The sequence below is a fragment of the Tympanuchus pallidicinctus genome, unplaced genomic scaffold (assembly GCF_026119805.1).
Source record: "Tympanuchus pallidicinctus isolate F22 unplaced genomic scaffold, pur_lepc_1.0 scaffold3, whole genome shotgun sequence".
In the NCBI taxonomy this organism is placed as follows: Eukaryota; Metazoa; Chordata; class Aves; order Galliformes; family Phasianidae; genus Tympanuchus; species Tympanuchus pallidicinctus.
This window is the reverse complement of record NW_026294747.1, coordinates 14,062,749-14,075,729: the sequence shown is the minus strand read 5'-3', so window position 1 is coordinate 14,075,729 and position 12,981 is coordinate 14,062,749. Positions and strand designations below refer to the sequence as shown.

General features: G+C 35.2%; 1 protein-coding gene across 1 annotated transcript in view; it reads left to right on the top strand.

The window, feature by feature from the left end:
* Positions 1-765: 765 nt before the first annotated feature.
* Positions 766-12,981, top strand: part of LOC128086837 (mucin-5AC-like) — a 35,710-nt gene continuing 23,494 nt past the window's right edge. The window contains exons 1-15 of the mRNA XM_052695805.1: positions 766-838; positions 3,850-3,903; positions 4,317-4,578; positions 4,987-5,101; positions 6,059-6,149; positions 6,992-7,101; positions 7,314-7,530; positions 8,452-8,577; positions 9,028-9,145; positions 9,969-10,107; positions 10,805-10,915; positions 11,446-11,515; positions 11,664-11,801; positions 11,886-12,050; positions 12,547-12,641. Of these exons, the coding sequence (XP_052551765.1) occupies positions 766-838; positions 3,850-3,903; positions 4,317-4,578; positions 4,987-5,101; positions 6,059-6,149; positions 6,992-7,101; positions 7,314-7,530; positions 8,452-8,577; positions 9,028-9,145; positions 9,969-10,107; positions 10,805-10,915; positions 11,446-11,515; positions 11,664-11,801; positions 11,886-12,050; positions 12,547-12,641 (1,884 nt within the window). The remainder of the gene's footprint in view (positions 839-3,849; positions 3,904-4,316; positions 4,579-4,986; positions 5,102-6,058; positions 6,150-6,991; positions 7,102-7,313; positions 7,531-8,451; positions 8,578-9,027; positions 9,146-9,968; positions 10,108-10,804; positions 10,916-11,445; positions 11,516-11,663; positions 11,802-11,885; positions 12,051-12,546; positions 12,642-12,981) is intronic.

The window sequence follows — 12,981 nt, the reverse complement described above, 5'->3', positions numbered from 1 at the left end:
AAAAAATAAAAAAATCAGACTGCAGCAAATTCAGAAGTAGATGTCAAGGTCTGAACCCATCTCTAACAAAACCAGAATATAGTCCAGGGAAAGCTGACTTAATAAATGTTCCTTAAAAGGGTGCCTAATGCTTATCAGTCAGAGGTTTTCATGGCATACACTCGGTATGACACTGTGACAGTGCAGTACCCTTCAAAGTTGTTAGTCTGTTCTTTTTGTGAGATTTGCTGCCCTGAACGGCACAAAGTGACTTCATAGTACTGTGTCCCTCCCATTTGAAATACTCCAGATCTCCTCCAATTTCAGAAATCAGCAAACTTTTGGTTTTATGTTTTCTTTTGCCAAGGAGCAGCTGGCATCATTTACAGTATTGAAAAACTTCTGGTTACTTCTGTGCCACATGCGTAACTGTAACTGTAAGACAACATCAAATTTTATTTGTTCTAGGACTTTTTCTTTTGTGGAAGACTCATTTTATTTGCAGTTTATTTCTTTATTAGGCTGAACTTTAACAAAATATATGTACGTATATGCATATACTCCTCCCAAAATGCAAATACCATTGGCCAGTTGCAGAGGAAAGAAAAGCATCCTCTGTTTACCTATTCATTTGCTAAAATCCCCCAAACCCCACCTTTCTGGATTATCTGAATCCATCTGGGACTGAAGCCAAAGACACCTGCTATATAAGACTGGGGGAGCATAGGTGAACTACTCTTCCTGACCAACCTTACACTGGCACCCTTCTGCCAGACTCCACTCAAAATGGAGTTTGGTAGGAGGATATGGTTACGAGAATGGGCTTTCCTTTTAGCACTTTGCTGCACCCATCAGATAGGTAAGGAGTTAACTCTTTTATTATTGCTTAGACCTAATAATATATTTTAAGCAACTAAACCCATTTTATTGTTTCACTTAGCAAATGGTTGCACTTAAATAGAACTTTGTCTTTGATAGAACTAAGTCTGTTTTTGCATTTTTTTTTAACTTGCGTTAAATAAAATGTAATTAAAATTAAATTAACTGGATTGATTTGATTTCACATTGCCCCAGGCCACTGAATATAACCTCACTTGATAAGTAGTCTTGAAAACCAAATCAAAAAGGAACCATTATTCATGTCTTAAAGTACCAGATGTTCAGTAATACTTATGCCTTACAAAAGCATTTCGTTTCCTTTGCATTTTATAGTAAGAATGATTACAAATGTTCTGATCTTTTCATGAAATTTAAAGCACTACTTTTCCAGTTGCTAGATCAGGTAACAGGTCAGTCTTTTCCAGTATTTTGTCACCTACTAGAACTTCATACTAGATTACTCTTGCCAATTCCTTTGCAAAAAAAGATTAGAATTATTCATGTGACAATGATTTTTGGTAATGAATGTATACTGATACTACATTAGATATAATATTTATTATTTACATAAATTGTTGATCTTCACTATGAAAATCACTGGGAGGTTAATCTGTTACACTGCAATCCATCATTTTGTGCATTTTTTTTCTCTTGCTTGCATTACATTAATTGAGGACAATCTTGGCAGATTGTTAATATTCAGTCATGTCCAATCGGACTATGCAGATAGAAATTACTTGCATGAACACAAGCTTGCTAACTCAGTCCCATAGGTGTACAGTAATTACTGTCCTGTCAGCTATCATTTTAAAATCTTCAGATTGCTTTTCAATTTATCTTGTGTATCACTTTCCAAACACTAACAAGTGTGAATACAATTTTAGGTTACTTTATGTTACATGAAATAAGCACTAAAATACTGCTAAGTTGATTTAAGCACAAAAGTACAATTCACCTACAGGTGTAATCTTACGTTTAGAGTTACATAGTGTCAATCAAAATATCCTCAGCCCTTCTTTGTACAAGGAAGTTATTTGTATTGTGCAATGCCAGCGCAATAAATTGCTTTGAAAAATGAGTAGTGGTTAGACCAAATCCAGCAAAGACTTCTTTCAAGTCACACTAGGTGGAAAATGTATTCAGATGTTCTCACTGACTACAAAATATTGGCCTTATCCCATGCCATCTTCTCTAACTTCCTGTTCAGGGTCCAATTCCAACTTCTATAAGTTGTAATGAGAATTGTGTATATGGGGTGGCAGCTGGATAACAGCTTGAGAAGGTGCATCCACAAATATCCATAACTCTTTCCAAATAATTAAAGATCGAATTACCATGTATTGGTATTCTTGGAAGCAATAAGCACCTATTTTTATAAGGATCAAAAGCATGGCATTATGCAATTGCTAGATAATGCTAGATAAACTAGTGCAGCTAGAATTTCCTTGGAAATAATACTTGCTTAGTAAAAAAAAACACTGCATTTCCTTGAGAAAAATTAACAGACTAAAATACATGTATATACTGTTTTGTTCTGTTACAAAAGTTCTCACACTTTTAAATAAACATTCACTATATTTTAAAGAGTATTGGCTCTTAGGTGAAGTCAGGATGATTCTGTGTCCACTGAAGCTCCTGTGAATGTGTTGAATGAAAGCAAATTGTCACATTATTAAGACTCACAGTGGCATTTGTTGTATTTTCTCAACAATTGTATGAATGTATTTATCTAATGATAGTATCTGTGATACTGAAAGACCAACAGAAAGCAGAAAAAGATTAAAATTACTTCTTCATACGTCATGAATGGTCATGTATAAATGAGAACAGAACAGAAGCTTAGGGATGAAAGGAAACTCCTGCAGACACTGGAACAACTTCTAGAGATGGTGAAGCTTCCCAGAACACCCTTCCAAAATTAGGAATGTCTTGGGTTTCTCTTTGGGAGTGCAAGTTTGAATCCCTTCAGCTCTGAGATTAAGTACTCAGTTTGCTTACATGGTGTGCATTTCCAGTAAAAATCCTTCCTTGTTTGGTGTGGTGGTTCTGAGTTCTCTAGTTCTGAGTTTCTGGATCTGTCTGTCTGTTATATAATGAGAAAGGGAACTTAGAACTAAATTGCACAGGCAGCACTTCAACTGGCAAGTACTTTAGACACCAGAAGTGCTCATTCAGACATGAGTCATTTCATCACCTAAATCCTCTGAGGATTTAGACTTGACATGTTGTAGGTTGGTATTAGTCAACATTTTCCAGGCATGGTTATTTCATTCTGGATAAATTCAGTCTTTCATAAAATAAAGTCGTAGCCATTTTTCTTAAATGGGAAGTGCCTGACATGTTTACCTATGAAAAACAGGAGCTTAGAGCACCAAACTTGGATCACAGGATCAGGTGTTTTTCTAAGCACGATACTTGGGTCATGTGTAGAAAGCAATTCAAAACTTATGGAGACAGAATAAAGAGAAGGAGAATTCAGCTGGAAGACAATTGAGTAGTTGAGCTACTAACTATTTAACTAGAGGTACAAAAATAATCATTGAAGCAGAACACAGGAATAGGACAGTTTTGATTTTTAAGTTTTTAATTTCCTCCTTAGTCAGAGTAGATGTAACATAAACCAGCTATGCTTTTGTACTAGGCTAATTTAGTGTAGCTTAACTCTTTGTATTGGTTGTTGTGTCTGAAGAGCTCTGATATGCAGAGCTGCAAGTTTCTGCCTATGCTAACACAATTTGGATTTTCATAAAAAAATCAAAACTACAAGGTAGAAAATGGAAATCCTCGCAGCTAAAAGCAATTTCTTATGATTGAATTATGAAGTGTAATGTGGACTTTTAACCTGATTCACTTCCTGTATAAATCAACACCAAACTTAACACTGTCATATTAGCACACCGGTCTTTTCTTTCCAGGTCAGTTTTAGCTGCAAGTCTTGGAATTGTTATACTAGATTTGGTTTTCTTAGTTTTTTTTCCCCTTCTTTTACAGTTTCATCGGAAGTGAAAATCATCCAGCAAACATCAACAAATCCAGTAATAACACGTAAGTTAAGTAAATGAAATGTGTTCAATAAGTATTCAGTTTTAGAAAATGTATATGAAGGAATTTAGCACAAACAGGGAAATGCACTGGCAAAAGAAGTCACGAAGTCATAAGAGGAGAAAGAGGCCAGTTAAGAAACATAGCATATTGTTGAACTGTTATCTTGTATGAAATGTGAACAACTAAATAATCTACTTGAACTTAACTACAACCATTTACAGGTATATATGTGATGAACAGCAGACAGATGATGAAGGATGAATACATGGTGACTTGTTATAATGGATAGATGGGTGGAAATAACAAAGGGAGGTGGTCAAGGGAAAACTATGACAGAGTGCCTTAGATAATTTGATTCACCATGTTAAGGCTAGGATTTTAAGCATTTTTTACAGCTAGTTTTAAATTTCCAGCTTCCAACCCTGCTCACAATGGCCGTGTATGCAGCACATGGGGCAACTTCCACTTCAAGACTTTTGATGGAGACATCTACCAGTACCCTGGGCTCTGTAATTACGTTTTCGCATCCCATTGCAACACTCCCTATGAAGAATTCAACATCCAGATTAGGCGTACCCTGGTGGAAAGTGTTCCTATAATCCACCGCATTGCCATAAAACTTGAAGGTGTAGCTATTGAGCTAACAAAGGATACTGTCCTTATCAACAGCAACAAGTGAGTCTATTCATATCATTTGGTAAATACAGATGTTTTGGTTTTTTTTTCCAACTTGGCCAAGCACTTTTTGTATACTGGGGAAATAAGATCAGCATTCTTCAATAAGTCTGATAATTTTACCCATAGAAATAATTAATAAGTTGCTATTAATTCATGTCACGATAAATCAATTGTTTGTTTAAAAATTACCTCAAAAACAAAATTTCTATGAAAAATCCTGAGGTTGGATTCAAATTTAAATCCACATTTGATGGCACTGGACCATTTTATTTTTTAATTACTTTTCTTTGCACACAACTGCATTATATCCTTGTAAGACACTGGAATGCACAAGCCTTTTTTTTTTTCCTCTTTATCAAACATCTAGATCAGAAAATATTCAGTATTAATTCTACCTTTCTGTAGAGTTCAACTGCCATACAGTCAAGCGGGAATTACTATAGAGAGAAGCAGCATTTATGTGAAAGTTGTCAGCAAAGCGGATATTGTATTTATGTGGAATCAGCGTGACAGTATCTTGGTAAGAACAGCTCTTGGACCTGTCTGCACCTTCAGATCAGCCAAAAAGCTAATCTTTGATTAAGTTAATGCTTGTTTAGTAGTTACTGTTGCCTTTCCATTGCATACTGTTGAGCAGCTTTTCCTTAAGAAAGGTAGGTTTGTATTCAGGTAGTCCCAAAGAAAATTACATGGATTTACTCCTCTTTGATAGCAGGCTTCTGCTTAAAGTAGGTTGAAAAACCACTTTCACTAACATTAATATATTACCATCTGTATAATCAATGAATATAAAGATGTTATAATTATGAACTAAACCAGAGAGTTTGGATAAGCAAGTTACAAGAACAAAAAGAGAATACATAGAATGCTTACCCACATCCTGGGCTCACTGCAAAACTCCAGAGGAGGGATTTCTAGAAAAGAACCATTTCCACTGGTAGCCAGCTCTTAAATGGGTCTAGGAGAAGTGGAGCCAGGCTCCACCCCTTCCAGCAGCACAGGTGAATTGCCTTCACCTGTGCTCTGTGGCTGACTCATTGCTTGCCTCATGTCATCAATCAGAGGTTCAGGCCATGATTCAGCAGTTTTCATACACCATCACTGTCTAACTTACCTCTTCTAATACAATTTTTGGGCAGAATTTTTCTCTCTTAGGACATCGTTTTTGCTGTGAATTTGATTTTCTTTCTGAACAATGGAAAGAAAAAGGCTAGGTGCTCTACAGATATTGCAGTGAAAATTTATGTCTACGCCAATGGTTTGGAGTTTTTGTTGTAAATCAAATCTAAGACAACTCTTCATTCTATCCCTCAAGCGTAAATCCTAAATAAGCTTAAAATTCAAGCTTAAAATTCTAAATAAAATTACATAGTTCTGATGAAAAATAGGGTCAGCAGGTACAAGTGTTTTTGATGATCCTGAAAATATTTTACAATGTGTATACTAACTTTTGTCAACATATTGCCTATCGTTTTAGTTAGAACTGCATGAGAAATATGCCAATCAGACCTGTGGTCTCTGTGGGGACTTCAATGGCATTCCAGTTTACAATGAGTTCTATTCAAACAGTAAGTTTTTCAAATATCAGAAATTGGTTTCTAGAATTGTCAGCATGTATTCTACTATCTTTCAGCACTAACATCACCATCATTCCACTTTCCTATCCTTTTGAAGAATATACTCAGAAGCTATGATTCAATCTATGTTGAAAAACATAATAAAAAAACATATTGTGTATTTAATACCTAAAGTTGTTAGCCAGTTTCCCACTGATAACGTAAATATTGAAATATATCCAGTAAAACAAAATGTAGTTGTAATATCTAGTCAATACATTTGTTTTTTCAGTTCTGTCATAAAAATAATTCTAATAGTAACATATCAATTCTGATTTGAAAAGCCTGGGAAATAGATCTTTTGTCTATATTAATGAGTCCATTAAACATGCTGTCAGAATTTTGAATATTTAATCCTATTCCACAAAATATATCCACATTTGCCTTTTTATATGCATAGTCTATATATAATTCTCTCTTATTTTATCCATTCTCAATTTGAGTGTTTTCCTAAACCTTGTTTCTCAGCAGTCTCCATTGTACAAATCCCTATTTTAATTATTTTCTCTCTTCCCTACATGGACTCATTATCTTCTGAAAACAGTCTGTTTTTCAAATCTTAGTTTACGCCCAAATGTAGTAGGCTGAAAATTTTTTTCTAATGTTCTTCTTTCTCCAGATAGTGATGTCAGTGTTTATTTTGGAAGGGATGATGATAAAATGAAAAAATTCAAGGGAACTATCTGCCTTAGCTGATCTTGAAAAGAATTCTTGACAAGAGGAAAAGATATTAGGAAGTTGTGTTGACCAAAAAAATCCCACACAACCCTCATTATTAAATTTCTTTTGCACAGATATCAGAATGACAGCCTTACAGTTTGGGAATATGCAGAAGTTGGATGGGCCGACAGAGTACTGTGAAGACCCAACTCCTTCCCCACCAGATAATTGCACATATGACTTTGTAAGTATCTTTCTGATTATTCTTTAATTTTTCTTTCACATTTATTTGTATTGTTCTACAGCTTCAGAGGGATCAACAGGAAAAGACCTAGGGCAATAGTAAGTAAAGAGGGATATGAAATTCTATTAAAGCATAATCTAGCAAAGAAACAATGCTAAAAATTTGCTACTTTCTATTTTCTGAAAGTTTTCTTGTCTTTTTTTTCTCCCCAGGATGACATATGTCAGAAAACATTGACCAGTTTTGCATTTGCAGACTGTAATGGCCTAGTTAATGTTAGTGAGTACATTATGGCTTGCCGAGAAGACTTGTGCCGCTCTGAAGAGTTAAAAAATGCCTCATGTATCTGTGATACTATTGCTGAGTACTCCCGGCAGTGCGCTCATGCTGGTGGGGAACCTTTGAACTGGAGAACCTCAAAACTGTGCCGTAAGTATTAGTGGAGATGCCTTTATTTTGTGCTGGGTAAATAAAAAGAAATGAGTTCTCAAATAATGCTGAGTATGCATTGGAAATTACAGGCGTGGTGAGGGTTCTGATGTATAAGCTCCAGCCAGAAGACTAAGGAGAAAGAACTAAGTGTTTTAATGCAGAGTGGCTTAAACACTATCAGTTAAATGGATACACTTACTCAAGAGCTGAAGGGTCATATAATGAATTGGGATAATAAAGGAAACAAATACAAGGAGAAAGAAGGAGAGTGATTTGGTTACTTATACTTCTGTTTCTCCCCTTTTTTGTTTATGGTGGCTACCATATTTTTTACCCTTGTTGATTAATTGAGTCTTCACTGGTCTTAGGCTAGTGTAGCATTTAATCTCTAGCTTGGTTTTGAGTAGTTTGTACCACTGTAATCTTCAGAAGTTTTCACTGAGTTAAACACCTGCACGTTATTAGTGTAGCTGTTGATACTGTCACCAACATTTGTTTGAAATTAAAATCCACTGGGATACTATTTGCTGTTCCAAGGGATATCTGAAAAATCTGAATACACTGAAGCTTTAGGAACTTGATTCTTACGTTTCCCTAGCTATGCAGATGTTCTTGAAAAGGCTACCTTTAACAGAAACCTTGCTAGCTTTGCAGAACCATTTTCTTGATGTGCCTAGAACTCCAGTCATTTTGGCATCAGTTAAGTCTTTCTTCACACTGTCATGAAAAGCAAATCTCATTTGTAGAACATAGATCTGAATGAGTAAAGTTAAAGATTTTTACAAGTGGGGATAGGTCTGTGGTTTAGTGTGGTTTTAAATCTAGCTGAAAAAATGTAAATGAACATACTTATTTCCATATACAGTGAACTAGAAATACTTCAGACTGAAAAAAACTCTCCTTTTATTAACCTTTCAGCCAAGACATGTCCTTACAACATGCAGTATTCGGAGTGCAGCTCTCCCTGCACTGACACATGCACTAATCCTGAACGATCTCAGTTTTGTGAAGAGCACTGTATGGATGGTTGTTTCTGCCCCCAAGGCAAGTTCTTATATACTCACATTTCTGATCTCAAAATAAACAAGACAGATTCCATGAGGCTTAAGGCCCTTATATTTGCATTTTTCACAGCTGCAAGTGATAAGTATTTATCGTTTATCAACTGAGGAAAGACATTGGAATTAATTGCCAGCGCACACGCAAGAGTTAGAAGGCAGGAAAGCAGAAAAGCAAACAGATCAAAGCTAGTCTTTCAGCAAGCCACCTGTACTAAAATAGCTCCCTTTCAAAGCAGGTGGAATTTAAGAATAGAAAGGTTGAAAGTCTGTAAATTGGCATAGTCCTACTGTCCTCAGTACATCTATGACAGTTCACAGCAGCTGCAAATCTGTCTTTGAAGCAACATTTAGTAATGAACAAAAATGATTTTTTTCCCGTGTATGGAAAGTACCTCTTTAATTGATTAAATTCTGCTGTTGTTTTTAACTTAAGGAACCGTTTTTGATGACATAAACAATTCTGGCTGCATCTCCCGTCAGCAATGCTCCTGTATTCACAATGGCAACACTTATGCTCCAGGAACTTCTTTCTCAGAGCAGTGCTATTCCTGGTAACTCTTGCTATTTTCTTAACTCTTTATCCTCTAATATATTTAGTGGGTTTAATGATTTATTGTTTGCAATTACATCATCGTAATTGATCTGTGTATTTAACTAAACGCTACAGTTCCAAAATAACCTCAGCGAACATTCTTTCTTTTATTTAGCAACAGCCTTAACTGTCTTTGCACTTGAGCTCAAGGTGATCAAAGTAAGGATTTACAGTGTTTAGATTTCTCACCAGTGAATTCAAGTGCTTCCTCTTTGTTTACTTTGTTCAAACATTTGGACTTCTCTAAAGGGAATGAAGTTGCAGTAATTTACGTATTTGCAAATATTTATTTTCTCTGAAGAAAATAAGAGAAGCTACACAACCATAGTTTCACAGTTATTAATCCTGTACCTGTACAGTACCACATTACCTTAGAAAACAGACATACTCTATCTACTCACTAGGAGTAGATGTGGAGTCACATTTCTCTTAGTTTCTTATAAATTTATACAAGAAAACAGAAGATATTTTAATTTGGCATTATGTTTTATGTAAGCTGTAGAAGACAAGCAATTACTCATCCAGCACCTGTTGCTATTGAGTTAACCTGTCCAAAAAAAGAATAGAAACAAATGAACAAAGTGAATGCATATCACAGTCACTCCCTTTAATGCTTTACTTCATATGTTCACAATATTTGAGAAAGTCTTAAACCTGGATTTACCGTGTATTCGAACTATAGATTGAAAGGGAAAAGCAGTTCTAAACCTAATGTCATTGTAATTTCTGTAAGTCTAGACTGCTATTGCTGATTTTAGCTAAGTTTGTCTTGCCTCTTCCAGTACATGCAATGGAAGCAAATGGAATTGTGAAGATATGTCATGTCCAGGAATATGTTCCGTAGAGGGAGGCTCGCACATTTCGACATATGATAAAAAGCATTATGATGTCTATGGAGACTGCACTTACGTCCTTTCTAAGGTGAGACTATTACTTGGTCATAAAGCCTTATGTGCTTGTGGAAAGGATAGGTAATCTCAATCAACATCTTCAAAACTTAAGTCCTTTGACGTATGTATATTGATTGAGTTGCTTCAGTTAATCAGACACTTACTGGAATGTATTCTGCCATTCAAATGATTTAGTTATCACCTAAATATTAGGATGTCATGCAACAGTAAATTGTGGTTTCCAGTTCTGTCGTACAATAAATGCTGAAGACTATTCTCTTTTTAAGGTATTGCTTAATATACATTCTTCTGCATGATTGTTCCAGCTGTTTTACTGGATTAAATAACTTTGCCCTGTTAACTGTATCTAATAAGTATTTCTTTCTTGGAAGCAGAAATAAAGAAAAATCAGATCAAGTCAACTGATACATTTCATTTAGGTTTTGAACCATTATAAAAATGAGTTAAGAGAAATAAAGAAGTAAAAAATTTATTATAATCAGAACATTTTGTTACGGTAATGTGTAAGTGAAATGGTTTGACCTTTTTGATCTGATTCTTCTATGCTTTCTTTTTTCCCATTTGCACAATTCAGTCTAAAAAAAAAAAAAGAAAAAAAAGAAAATTACTCATTTTTACTATTTCCCTGACAAGAGAGACTTTGACAGGGACCTCTTTTGTAATTAGCCTTTCATTGAATAACTGTTGGGATTTTTATTTATTTTCAGCTCTGTGAAGATGAAATATTCACCATCCTGGTAGAACTACGCAAATGTGGCATGACAAGCACTGAAACATGCTTACGGGCAGTGACCCTCAGCTTGAATAAAGGACAAACGGTAAGAATGCAAAATAAGCATGAGAAAAAAACTATTAATGACGTGGGGACCAAAGCATCTAGGCCATTATCGGGTGGGGACCTGCACATTTATTTATTTCCACACATGGGATAAGTACATTAGATTTTTATCATGTGAAAATAAACTAGTTTTGTTGTGAAAACAAAATAGTAGATTTGACTTTATGGAAGTTCATTAAGAAAAAGCTGAAAAAACTCTTTTTCTGCCAATTAGATGAAAACACATAAACTTGTAATTTAGAAGCTACAAGTACAACAGCAATGGGTGTAATTCATCATAAAGTTTTATTCATAGAAACCAAGATGATAAAATTCACTAATCAGTTGAGAAAAACTCTTCAAAAACCTTTTTTTCCTTGGCCAGGAAAATTAGTGTAAGTGCACAAAGTGGAAAGAGTGAGAAGAGATGAGATCACAAAAATGCCCCTTTTAATTAATAGGTCTTTAAGTAATATCACCGGAGCCATCACTATTATTACTCTTTTACCTGTTGTTCCTCTTCCTAAACAGCTCGTTGAGGTCAAAAGTGATGGTGGTGTGTTTGTGAACTCAATCTACACCCAGCTGCCAATCTCAGCAGGTATTTTTTCTCTACTATTCACCTCTGATGTTGTGGGCAATGTCATAAAATAGGAGGCATTACTTTTAGAGCAGCCTTCCTATCATGATATACTCTGTCCCTCATTTAACCTCCTCTAGAAAGCAATCTTCTGTTTTTTCTTTTTTAGCCAATGTCACCATCTTTAGACCTTCATCATTCTTCATCATCGTGCACACAAATATTGGTATCCAGGTTGAAATCCAGATCATACCCATCATGCAAATGTTTGTGCGATTGGACCCTGTGTTCAAAGACCAAACCTGTGGTAAGTGAATGAAAATGAAGAACATCTTGCTAAATGTCTTTTGTTGAGTACAAACAGTATAAACTTTTCACTGGTTTTCAACAGGTCTTTGTGGAAATTTCAATAATGTCCAAACTGATGACTTTAAGGCCATAAGTGGAGTAATTGAAGGAACAGCAGCAGCATTTGCTAATACATGGAAAACTCAGGCTTCTTGCCCTGATATCCAGCACAGTTTTGAGAACCCCTGTGCACTCAGCATCGATAATGGTAAATGCTTCATAAAGTTATTTTGTTAAGAAAAAGATTTTTAAAAAATTTCTTATCACTAAGAAAAGCACAACAGTTAAAAAGCAAATATAAGAGAATGAAGAATTATATATTCGGTGAAAACATACATCTGCAATCAGAATATTCACAATGAGAACATGAGGGCTATATAAAGAAGTAAAGGAAGAGTCCTGGAGGCATAACTGAAAGAAACTGTGTGATCACTGAAAACAGAATGTCTAAGCTCACAGCTTGATATCAGAAGAGTGGATCACATGAGCATCTTTGGAAATTCTTTATTTGTGATCTTTGGTAACTCTTATTTCATTGTACCTTTGGTCTTAATAACCTTAGAGCACAAATTGAGTGAAAATAGACAGGAGGGGAGAGATTAGATGTAATTTCAAAACTAGTTTCGCATTTTAGGAAAGTGGGTAATGGGACTAATGAATTAAAAAAGTAATGTGCATATTTGCACTGTTTGTTCTTTCAACAGAAAAATATGCTAAGCATTGGTGTGGGCTACTAACTGACAGAGAAGGACCTTTTGCTGATTGTCATTATCTACTGAATCCCTCTACTTACTACATGGTATGTTGGTAGACTGGTTTCTCTTCAGAAACAATAGAAATAGGATCATGTACAACTAGCTACCAGGAAAAAACTGTCCCAGACATATCTCTAGTCTTTTGCAATACCTGCATTTTCATTTCTTACTGCACTTCTTTCTTTCAACATGTTGCTGTTTTTGCTGTGGCATTATCTTATTTCAGTTGTCAGTCTTGGTTTTGTCATTCCAAATGCAAAGGCAGCTATTTTTTCTTGGATGGATATACTTATAGCACAAAGGCATGTTAAATGGTTATTTGAAAATTACAGTTAACTGCCACCTCACCAACCTCACTTTATTATTAACTACTTGGCACAGAAA